We start from the raw sequence: 13,253 nt of genomic DNA, 5'->3' as shown, positions 1-13,253 counted from the left end.
ATTAAGATGGAATGCAATTACAAGCCTAGAACAAAAGAAGAATTCTCCCGTATTTTTATTACTAGTACTCCCTCCGTCTCACAAAAGATGTCACACTTTCCTTTTTAGTTTGTCCCACAAAAGATGTCACATTTCCCTTTTTGGAAAAAGTTCTCTCTCACATGAATATAAAAATTATATTTTCTCTCTCTATTTAATACACAAAATAAAACCTCCTAAAATCCCATGCCATTTTCAAAGTATGCCAACTTCTCTGGGACGGAGGGAGTATAATTTTAAATAATACTAGTAGTATATAGGTTACATTATTTTATAGTACTACTATAAATTTTCAACTTTCCTATATATTTATGTCAAAAGAATGTGTCATAAATAAGGATAGAGATAGTGGAGTAATTGTTTTTAAGGTTTTACAAGAAACAAAAATAAAGGACAGCGTGAGACACTGATTGACCAACAAAAAACTACTCCACCAAGCAGTTTCGATCTCCAAACTGTTGGTTTGGTTCTATTTTCTCAGATCTCCGAGACAATACTCGCAGGCGATGTATCACTTGTTCATGAAACAATTAATTACAGACATCTATATCACAAAAACATGACAACAATATAGTACAAAATTGATGAGGACACACTAAAAAAACAAAAAAAAAAAAAGAGCAAAAAAAGAAATCATTTGGAGAAGTTGGACTTGGGAGAGAATAGGCGCTTGGGCGAGAACATCCCCATATTAAAATATCTTGGCGACGCCACACCATCAATGGCCTTATAACTCGGCATCGGACTCGGCGGCATGATGTATCCGTCTTCCCTGTTACTCCTATTCACGCTAAACGAGCCGCACTTGGCCAGCTTCCCCAGCCACGACTTCTTGCGGTGCGACGTCCTCCCGTTGATGTTGTCGCACATGTACTGCTTCAGCATCAGCAGCCCCTGCTCCATCACATGCGGCGGCGGCGACACCAGCGGGTTCCCCTCCACGCTCAGCTTCTGCAGCTTCTTCAGGCACCCGATGGAGTCCGGGAGGGCCGCGATCTTGTTGTAGCTCACGTCCAGCTCCACCAGCGACATCAGCAGCCCCACCGAGTACGGGAGCGTCTCCAGGTACTGGAAGTTCTGGCTCACGTTCAGGATCTGGAGGTTTATGAGGTTCTCGAGATCCTCGGGGAGGGACCGGAGGCAGTTGAGGCGGGCGTCGAGGACACGGAGATTGGTGAGGTGGGAGGTCGAGTGGGGGAGGAAGGCCAGGTTGTTTGAGTTCACTGATAGCTTTCTTAGGTTTAGAAGCTCAAACCCCATCGTGTCCGGGAGCTGCCGGAGCTTGTTGAAGTTGGCGTTCAGCTCTTGAAGGGATCTGTTAATGAATGAATTAATTAGTTAGGGTTTGATTGAGATGGAATTGACCGGTTTTGTTTAGAAGTGAGGTGATAAGCCACTTGATAAGTTGAATGGGCATATGATAAGTTGGGTTTTGGGCCCACATGAGGTGTACTGAAATTAAAATATTGCTCCTCCTACCTGCAGTTCTCTATGGTTGGAGGAAGTTGTTGGAGGAGATTGCCGGAGACGTTCAAGATCTTGAGTTTGGAGAGACACCCTATGGAGTTTGGGAGGCACTTTAGCTGATTGGAGTGCACGTCTAACACCATCACGTTTAGCAGCCGCGCAGTCAACGATTCCGGGATCGTCTGTCAATATTTAAATCAATTGATTAAACATGTTTATTTTTTGGTAGCAACTAGCAATTGAATGAAATTTGATGTATGGAAATTGAACCTGGAGATTGTTGTTGGAGAGGTCTAATTTGGAGATGGAGGCCAAATTGATCAGAAAGGGACTAGGAAGTGAGTTTAAGGACATCCCACTCAAATCCACAATCTCCAGCTTTTTGGAATCCTCTGATTTCATCCTCCCCTTGTTATCAAGCCGCTTATTCCTCCGATTAAACTCCGACTGCGGTCGCTGTTGCTGCTCGCACATCTTTTTTCTGTTCTATATATGAAGATGAAGATGAAGATGAAGATGTATATGTATATGTGATTACTTATCGGCCAGAATGAATACAAGAGAAATAACGGTCTCGGTTGTTCAGGAGAGGAAACAAGATCAGATAGACAGCGGTACTGATCCTATCTATAGAGAATGCGGAGAAAAAAAGAGTAATTAATTTAGAGAGGATATGGAGATAGTACAGCAAGCGTACGGTCATAATAAGGTACGAATTCCGTATAATGAGTGTGTAATGACGTTACCTATTTTCTTAAAGTCAACCATTTCGGATTTCGGTTACTTGTTATGCTGCCCCTCTAATTCCTCACTATTTCACTTTGACGTTACCTACGCCGTAATAATTACTCCAATCAAATATAGGAGTTAGTATTACTTTTATTCCTAAATCATAATTTCATTTTTTCACTTTTATAGTCACTTTTTTTAAAAAGGGAATAAATCTCATTTCGCATTTGCTGATTCACACCATTCACTTAATACATCGCTTTAAATATTCCAATCAAATAGAGCTGGCATTGCATCAGATTTTGTCAAATATAGAAATTCTCAACATTTCAAAATTCAAGTAAAAATACCAATTAAACCCATTTAAAAATTGGCGGAATTGTTAGTGTAGGATCAATTGTGATCCGAGTTGAAATGTTTAAGATGTAAAAATTCAAAAGATAAAGTATAGAACCAAAATCATAAAATATGCATATGTTTAGGACCAATTTTGACCTTATTTTTTTATATCAAATCATTTTTATCTTACGAAGCTCCCTGACACTTTAGGGCTATCTTAGACCTTAAGAAAGTGATGAGTTGAACCATACAAAATAAATCGGGTACCAAAGCTATTAGTATTATTATAAGAGTTTACTTTGTGAAGGGCCAAACATTTCAAGACTACATAAATAGGTTGTTATTAATAATCATTAAGGAATACAGTTGTGCCGAGCTCGACTAAAAAAAAAAGAGGACACATATGTGCATCTAGAAAAGGGGATACAATTGAGAATATATAAGCGTGATTTTTTAAAAATATTTTCTGTCGAAGTTCTATATAAATTAGGAATAATTTATTTGGGACAATTGTACCATTCTTATAATAATACTCCTATGATTAAACATTCAATCAATCCAATCATGTACCTGATCAGCTTGTATAAATACTTATGTCAACTACTACGAACCGTCAAAATAATTAATCAATGTTCGGTACATAAAACATTTTATACAGATTATAGTATTTAAAAAGTTTGATTAAAAAAACATGTACTTTGTCAGAAGCCAGGTGAAATTAGAACAAATTAAATTATGCTTTGAATTCGCAAAAAAAAAAAATACTAACTAAAACAGATCTTTTTCTGTTTGCTGATTAAAAAATGGAGGGTGCGGTGTCTCCATCGTTGTTTCCCAGTTGAAATTAAATATCAAAATCCCATATTTAAAATATCAACTGTACATCATAAACTAATATACACTAGATCATTAAGGAATATTAAAACTAGATCAATCGAGGACAACACGATAAGGATTAGTAGCGATTAGTAGTAATCCAGATTAACAATACGCATATTATTAATTGTGTTGTATAAATAGTGTAGCGATGAAAAAGACAAGTATTCAAAATATTTTGTAAGTCAATCGACAAACTTTGGTGGCTTCCCATTTTTCTAATGTGAAATTGATTGGAGCTGATCCTAAGATTTCGATCTCTACATTTTCATGTTTTTAGTCAAAATATATGATAAGGTTGTTTCAACAAATTAAAAAATAAATACTACTAATAGCGTAATCTAATTCAGCATTTGAAAGTTCGAGGGTATCTTGTTTATTATCAAGTGGGGCACTATTTATTTTAGATTCGTAAATTTATTTGAGTTTTGAGTCAAGTTTAACTAAATTCTGTTAATAGTGTAACTCTTTTTTTTAAGTAGCAAAATTGCATCCCACCATAATTTTACATCAAAATATTATACTCCATAATTTTACATCAAAATATTATAGCTTAAACACCGTTTCCAATAACTGATTATAACTCCATGACTATTTGCGAATAAATAATTACTCTATAAGGTTAGTCACAACGAGAAAAATGTCGAAAAGCCAATGGAAATTATTTCCCACTAGCTTTCGCGGATTATCAAATTATTTTCATCATTCCGATTGTAAAAACTAAAAAGGATCATCAAGTCTACAAATATTGACTACTCGAAGACTAATGGGTGTTGCTCTGTTTTTAAAATTCATTTGCTACACCTTTAATTCACGATACATTCAATTGTTTTTATTTGACTGTTGTAAGAGGCGGTAGTTTGATTGCATAGCCGATTTATTTGAAGACTCATAGTATAACTTTTCAAATTTATTATAGGAGTAGTATTTAAATCTAGGCTTGATGAGTGTGCAATATAAGTGTTTGGGATTTTGTCCCAATGCAAGTGATGCGACTTTAAAAACGAAATAATTAGAACTCAACAACTTTATATTTCGTTAATTAGTAGCAATTTATTTGATTTTATTTACACAATTTAAGGACGAGTTGTTAGTTGAATTGAGTTTTATTAATATGTTTCAATCAAGTTTTTTTAATATTTAACAAAATTCAAATAGTTTTTTTAATAATAGTATGTGATCATTTTTTTTTGAATAAAGTTGATTGTGGCATCCATTTGCAAGTATTTTTTCCCTTTTCCGACTTTTTGGAGTTGCCGATTTCAAATTTCTGATTCTAAAGTAAAAAAAATGACACATAGTAGGTCATTGTATTGAATCCTAAAATTCTACATTTTTCTCTATACTTTTCAAACACCAATCCATCTTTTATTTTATTTTAAATTACTTGAATTGTTAGTAATTAGGAGTTTAGAAACCAAACTCAATCTTTGATGGTCTAAATAGTGAAATACTATTATAATTCGAAGTACTCAAATAGCTAATTAATCTACGTGGATAAGATACCTTTGCTTGTCACTAGTATAATAACCTTATATACTATCGGGAAATAATTTGCATAAATAAAGGCGAGTCAATGGTCTCACCTGGCCAAGTGGTTTAGCCCATCCATTTTACTCACTCGAGTGGGAGTCTCAAGCCTCTAAACTTTGTCTAATCTGAGCACTAATCTTATTTTACCTATTTTGACATTTTCACAACAAAACTCTATATAACTACTAATTAATTGTTGAAAATATAAATAATGATGAGAATAACTAGGTATAATACCAATAAAATTAAATTAGATCTACCCATAAAACACACAATTTATGAGTTGATCAACTGGAAGCTTCATTGCTCACATATAATACCGATTACTTTGTTCACCGATAATCTGCTAATAATTTTGTTGTTTGATGTTGTTATAATCGCCGCGACCAATCAACACACAAGAAACGCTCACTTGAACAATCTATCGAACACTATGAATGCAGCAACTGGAAATGAATGCAAGGATACAACAATTACGTGGTTCAGCTCTATTAAACCTACATCCACGGGAGAATCATGATGAATCTTTATTCCACTTTATCAAGATTACAAACGCACACTACAAACTCGAAACACTCAGAGAGACAATACACTCTAGAATCTTTCGTTCACCCTCTCGTAAACTCGGCACCAAAAACAGAGATGATGCACTCTCGATTCCTCAATCAGAAAAGTGTATCCCTTTCTCTATGAAACTGAATTAGTTATGAGCTCTCAATCCGTAGCTCAACCCCTTTCAACCGTAGCTCCTCTCAACCGCTTCCTTCTAACTGAAACTAGCCGTTGTAGCTCCTTTTGAGCTTGTGTATACTTTTGCAACTTGGTCCCTGATCTCTTGTGTAATTCTATTAAGTATCCACATGTACTAATAAATCTCCACCTTGGATCTTAATGGAATGAACATCAGATCATCTTCTCCACTTCTCTTGCAACCTCAGTGCTGGACCAGATTCACCAGCTCCAAACAATGTCTAAGTTTGGAATTGGGAATGGTTTTAGTCAATATGTCTGCAGCGTTTTCTTCAGTAGATACCTTCTCAATTCTTACCTTCCCCTTGCTAGGGGTGAGCAAAAAAAACAAAAACCGAAAACCGAATATCCGAACCGAACCAAACCGAAATTTCAAAATTCGGTTCGATTTTTTCGGTTTTTCGGTTCGGTTCGGTTTTGAAAATTTAAAAATTTTGGTTTTTCGGTTCGATTCGGTTCAGAGGACCAAAAAACCGAAAAATCGAATTTATTTTAATATAATATTATACCCCACATATTATTTAATTGTAACTAAATATAGAATCCTAAAAACAAACCCTACTTTATTTCTGCCTCACTCACGCCGCCTCCTTCCCTATTTTCTAAACCTAATCTCTCCACCTCCACTCCAAGCTGCCACCAGTTGTGCTGTCCACCACGCCCTCCAGTGACCAGCCATCCACGCCGATCGCCGTCGCCTCCAGAAGACCCATGACAGCTCTAGCCCGTCGCTCCTCCACCCTTCCACCCACGCCGTCGCCCCTCCACGCCGTCATCCATTCAAGCCTTCAGTTCTAGATTCACGCCATCGTCTCCAGCCTTACACCCATCTACGACACGCCTCGAGAAGAAGATGTTCATTGTATGTATTTATGTTTTTGTATTTGATGAAATTGAATGTTCATTGTAATGTAAAATTGTATGATTGTTGTTTGATAGGAAATTAGGAATTGTATTTCACTGTAATGTAAAATGCTATGATTTTTCGATTTCATCATTTCAATTATACAAATGTTGTGTAAAATTGCATATTATGAAAAATTGTATGATTGCAGTTTGATTTTTCAGTTTTTCATCATTTTGGTTTTTCGGTTTATTCGGATTTTTTAGTTCGGTTTTTTATATAATTTCGGTTTTTCGGTTTAATTCGGTTTTTTAAGTTCGGTTTTTGGTTTTTCGGGTTTTCGGTTTTCGGTTTCGTTTTGGTTTTGATTTTAGCCTAAATTCGGTTTTTCGGGTTTGGTTCGGTTTGGGCGAAAAACCGAACCGAAACCCGAATGCACACCCCTACCCCTTGCTCACTTCATCTCTGATAAAGTGCAACTTTACATCCACGCAGGGACGAAGGCACACTGGGGCCTGGGGGGTCCATGGGCCCCTCAGCAATACATATTATTATAGTATTAGTAGTATTATTTAGACATTAAATATCTGATAGAGTCTTAGCTTACTTGGTTTAAGAGTTGGTCTGGCAGCTTTGTGGCCTGAGTTTGAAACTCACTAACCTCTAATTTTTATTTCAATGTCAAAGGAGTATAATATAGTTATATTTTTAAATCTAATCTTTTTATTCTTATAAAATATTATTTGACAAATTTATTTATCATATACACACCCTCTGCTCTTTCTTTCTCCTTATTTTTCTATATTTTTTGCAACTCCATATCGCTATGCTGTAGCATTTTTCGGCAAAACTAACATCGAAAAATATCGAAAATTTGGGCCCCCCAATGTAAAATTCCTGGCTTCGTCACTGCATCCACGTGTTTAGATCTTTCATGGAAGGTTTTATGCTTAGACAAGCATATAGCGCTGCTACTGTCACACCTTACTGTCACTGCCTCTTGACTTACTCTAAAGTCAGACAATATCCCTTTCAACCAAAAACTCTCTTTCACAGCTTCTTGTTGGGACTACCGCAGCGGAAGATACGGAAACCAAACAGGTCCTTGACCGGATCTATTTAGGTGATTATGCATTCGACTCCAATTTCATGCAATAAACATAGATCTATAGATATAACATCAAATAAACACATAATCATGCATATTCGATGTAGATTCGATTGTTACCTCATAATCCATCATTGGATTGACGTTGCTAGCTGCACCACCCGGAGATCCTTGGTTTATCGACCACGAATCTTCCGTACTATTCCCTTGTCCTTGATTCTCCATCCGTGTGGGCGGATCTTAGATAATCAATTAAATAACTTTGAATGGATCTAGGGAAACCCAATACAAACACGAAATTGTCTAGATCTAATCCTATGAATTAGGATAGATCAAGAACAATAATCAAAACCCTAATTCTCCCACGTGCTAGGCACGAAAATCGAGACCAAGAGGGAGAGAGAGAGAGGCGCCGATTTTGGCGGCTAGGGTTAGGGTTTAGTGTGTCTTGAATTGTGTGCTAGGGTTTCCCTTTCATTCATTATTTATAGTGGACCTTATTGGGCTAGTAAGGGGATCCATGGAATGACTTAAGTGTTGGGCTCACCCATTAGATAAATTACTAATTAAATCAAATGACCCATGATTTAATATATTATCAATGGAATATTATTTTATTCCACTAAAGAATAATATTGCACTCCCACTTAAATCACCAAATTACAAATAACTTGGGTCCATTTATTTTTATAATATTTCCCGCGTTTAAGATTATCTTGATCCATCAATTTAATTCTTTTGTCTGCTATGTGACTAGAATTAAATTAATTCTCCAAAGAGTTTTTCTAGTTTGAAACTTTATTTATTATTCGTGGAATAAATTCCAACTGCGCAGATTTCTGAATAATAAATTCCTCTTTCAAACACCTCATTGGGGATCACCCTTTTAGGGATTTAATCATACCACACTGGGCACGCGAATTCTATGAAATAATATTCCAGTACCTTCATGTTATTCAATTACTACCACCCAAGATATCATGAACTTGAGTTACGTACAAACTCTCACATATTGATAAGTCAAAGTGGCGTTTGATTGAATACACAATATTGATATTAATATCGTAGACTAGAAAATACTAAACTTTCTTAAATATATTCTTTCAGTAGATAGCAATAAAGAATACATTTCGGATTAGATCCTTTCAGTGCTTTACCACACCGGTGTTACTAATCTCTTCTTAGGTATGAGAAAATTATCACAAATACCGCAACCGTACCAATAGGTAGCCAAAGCCTATCTAGGTTGTGAATACGTTTTTCTTCTTACTAGATCTGGCCAAGTCCCCTACTGGAAAACTCATGAGGAGATTCATCGAATTTCCCTACTTGACCTTCTTAGTAAAAAGCCTTAGACTTGTTTATCATATTTCAATAATAAACCATTATATTATATTATTTATTCTCATAAATAGGTAAACAAGTGGACGTGGCGTTTCTCGTATACATGCACAAGCTGACTGTACAAAGGCATGTACGCTCGAAGCATCTTTTAGTATACAAACCCCAACAATCTCCCACTTATACTCAAAGAATGCTTTCGAGTATACCAACCGCTTTTATTGGCCTTGTGCTACACATTCACACACATTTTCTCCCACTTATACTCAAAGCAGGCTTTGGCCACTATGTACTCAAAACTATAATTCTTTAAAAGAATCTACCAACATAGTTTTCTAGAGTACATAAAACGAAAATATACTTGTAATTTATAACCTTAATTCTTGCTAAGGAGCACGATTATTTGATCAAAATATTTCTAGGCCCTTTGATCCAGTGGAATAATTTTATGTGCCTTTCTCAAGTGCACTTATACATATTCCTCTATCAAAATCCACTATTTTGATCCTTCTGAATTTCTACTAATTAAAGTAGAATACTTATAGCAAATATAAAGTTTTAATCATGTCGAATATGATTCCCAAAACTTTAATTATATAATACCAATCTTACTTGGTATTATCCTTGCTATATAATTTGTGATGTAAATTTATGCATGAACATAATTATCTCATCACAATGACTAATTGGAAATTAGTCCTTATGACAAAATAAAACCGAATGATTGTTTTATAGTCATAAATTCCAAGAGTTCATTTATTTAACCATTTGTTGTGATCTTTAGAAATACTTTCTTTGGAGATCCAAAAGCAATTCTAATTTTAATAGCTAACTTGGAAATATCTTTTAATGTTATTAGAGTCTTAGAAAGTGTGCAATTCATCACTTCTTTCATTCTAGGGTGTGAACCCCTTTAACTCTATCAAACATTACCTTAATTCCATTTATGAATATTCTAAGAGACAAAATTTAGCTCCCACTTTTAAAAGTAGAAAAATACCAGTCTCAATATTCTTTAAGGCTATTAAAACAATTTAAATAGTGTCTGGAGTTAAATTCATCCTAGTTTAATAAAATGAGCTATGAAGCTCTTATTAAACACTTAGAATTTAATTATTCATTAAGAAAGGCTCTCACTATTTTAATTATCACTTTCACAACAAAGTAAATAAGACATCAACTATTTAAATAGTTAACTCTTGGCTTGGAACATTAAATTAAATTTAATGTGCACACTATATTTACTATACAAGAATTTCTAGTATTTGTAATAAATACTTATCTTGTCTCTAGTTGAATTTAATTTACTTGTCTTGTAATCAATTGTTGTGATTATTTTTCTTACACCTTTATTTGAACAAACGCGATCATAAGATCATTTTATTTTGTATTGAATCCATGTCGAACATTAATGTTCTATTGACTCATTAACAAAATAATGGTTCAAAAGACTTAAGGATTAAAGAAACTTAATAATCAATATTTCTAGAAGAAAACTTCATAATAATTGAATCAACAAATTTAATTACAAGTAAACATTTTTGATATTAACCATGTTACATTTGATGTCATATCAATAATGCAAGCATTATAAAATGACATCGATAATCCAAAAACACAATTGATAAACCAGAAATAAAATTCCATATCAATAATCCATATGATATCAAAACCAAACAATATCAAAGTATCAAAAATCCTCAAAAATTCAACAATGTAAATAAAACAAAATAAGACTTTCATTGTTCAAAAACATAAATGTCATAGCTAGATCAAGATCATGTCTTCCTCCTAATCACATTGGGTTGGCTCGAACTCTCTGCCATGTCAGACTTGCGTCTTAGGTCAGTGGAGTTGTTGACCATCCCACCCTCCATCTTCCTTATCTGGACTTGTGCCTCAATGAACTTGCTAGAGAGTACTAGAAGAGATGTTGGCCAAAGCTTGTCCATTATCTCTTTCTTTACATTCTCATAGCTCTTTGGAAGTCCGTCGAGAATCATGAGTTGTTGGGTTTCTGGGCCTATTTTCCCACCCAACTCTTCGAGCCTATCAAAACCATCAACCATTTCCACGACATAGTCGTTAATGTTTTGGTTCTCCTTCAAGACCGTTCTCCTTAAAATGTTCACCACCGATCTCATGAGACACTTGGTGGACATTTCATCAAACCATTTAGGTTCTTCAATCAATGACCTGTCGGGCTTGTCAATCTTGCCAAGAGCATTGCCGACCGAGGCCAACAAAAACCTCTTGACATGACCGCTCGCGGTATCCCATTGATCACAAGCATCCTTTTCCTTGTCTGATATGTAATAAGCAGAGGGGCGATCCTTAGTGAGGACCAACCTCAAATCACTAGCCAACTGATCAACGTCAAGTCTCCTTTTCCAATCCAAATAAGAATCAGAATCGCGTTCCTTCGATTTAAGGATCGCACTATAAACTTCCCAAGTAGTAAACATCTTTCGTTCAAGCTGAGAACAAATACCAATAATATAAACATGTAAAATTTCAAAGAATTGCAAATAACCACAAAACAATTCATCAATTTTACATCCACAAAAATCAAGCACAAACGTTCTTCTAATAGGAAGCCGTGTCATATTCATGCAAGGAATTCATTATTTTTACTGGCCACAATGTCGACAGATAGTCCAGAGACCATAAGAATGGCATGGCTGACTAACAATGCTAAAGCGTATAACCATAAAATTAAGCACTAAGGATTCTTTACTTGTGCGTGAACTCCTCTAAAGAAAGGTCGAACCGGACAAGCACCTCCTCCTATAGCTCCCTCTAAGCATTATTAAAATACAATCCTTATAATTTCGTAGCAATATTGCTCCGGTAAAGACCAGTTGCGATATTACTGAAAAACTAATTTTACGATTTTAATAACCTTTATCTAGAGAAGTCCAAACTTACGAACTGGTAATGTTCCTCCCGTAAAGACAGGCCGGTCACTACTTCGCACTAAGACAATTTTATGGAGGCCATATACAAACGTGTTGTAATTATAGCTTCATATTTTCTTGTTTGTGGTTTTAATAGTTTAATTATCACTTAAGCAGATAAGGCAGATATCCACATTCAAAGTATAATTAAACATGTACTAGCTATGCATGCAAGGCAATAAGTACATAGGCAATGCACGAGTTAAACTAGATTTTAACAAATAAAATCATAACTCAAATTAAATATCCATCATTCATCAATAAAACATGTAAACACATTTACATAAGGTTCACATAAACATAATGACGAAACTTGATCATTTAATTAAGCATCTAAAATAAATAGATAGAATTAAAATTCCATCTTCACATAAACAGGATTATCTAGACATTAAGTCCAATCTTAAACAATCATACATTATTAGTTAAAATAACGTATCTTGATTATTAGAATCACCTTTTAATACTATTAGGATTTACTTAGATAGAATTAATCCATCATTATCCTAAACTTAATGTCTAGGTGTATATCATAAAAGATTAGCTAAGTCTCAATTTAAAATGCCCACTTGGATATATAAATCTGTTAGAGTTTGTATACTAGAAATCACGTTTCGAGTGATTGAATACTGTAAAACTCTTATTTTATTTTCCAATAAATAAAACAGATTATTTTTGTCATAATGTTGTTATGTTTTACATTTAATGGATCTTAATGCATGTTTAAATGTATAAGTTAACTTAACAAAGTCTAAGTCTTTGTTTTAGTAGACCGGTTGTGGGCGTCGTCCACTTTAAGGTAACACGGTCAGTTCTAAACAAAGAAAAAGATGAATTTCACAACCTAGATGGAATTTGACTACCCATCGAGAAAGGTTGCAATGTCAGTCCGCATATTTCTAAGCCTTACTGAAATAAGATGATATTGGTGTGGTATAGCACTGAACGGATCTAAACAGCAAGACTTGCCTTAGGCTATCTACTGAAAGGCGAGGTCTTGATAAATATTTATTTCTTAATCAATGTAGGTTAGCATTGAGCATACGGTATTGATTATGCACTGCTTTGACTTATCAAATGGTGCGGGTTTTTCGTAACCCAATTATCCTGATATATTGGGCAGTGGTGATCGATATCTAGCGGTGCTAGGATTGCTATTATATTGAATCGTGCGCGAGCTGAGTCTCGCTTGATAATATCCTCAAGAGGAGCGCGAAACGAGGTTTTATTATTCGGAACCTAGCTAGTTGGAGTGTGATTACTCTATGAA

General features: G+C 34.9%; 1 protein-coding gene across 1 annotated transcript; it reads right to left on the bottom strand.

Moving 5' to 3' along the window:
• Positions 1-404: 404 nt before the first annotated feature.
• Positions 405-2,120, bottom strand: LOC125224193 (plant intracellular Ras-group-related LRR protein 6-like). The gene is made up of 3 exons (XM_048127551.2): positions 1,777-2,120; positions 1,519-1,688; positions 405-1,354 (listed from the first exon to the last, which is right to left on the bottom strand). Exons 1-3 carry the CDS (start codon positions 1,978-1,980, stop codon positions 673-675), a joined length of 1,056 nt encoding a protein of 351 aa, XP_047983508.1. The 5' UTR covers positions 1,981-2,120; the 3' UTR covers positions 405-672.
• Between the last annotated feature and the right edge of the window lie 11,133 nt (positions 2,121-13,253).

Source organism: Salvia hispanica, chromosome 1 (assembly GCF_029641045.1).
Source record: "Salvia hispanica isolate PSC_SH4W2 chromosome 1, Shi_PSC_v1, whole genome shotgun sequence".
NCBI lineage: Eukaryota > Viridiplantae > Streptophyta > Magnoliopsida > Lamiales > Lamiaceae > Salvia > Salvia hispanica.
This window is presented reverse-complemented; position numbering and strand designations above follow the sequence as displayed.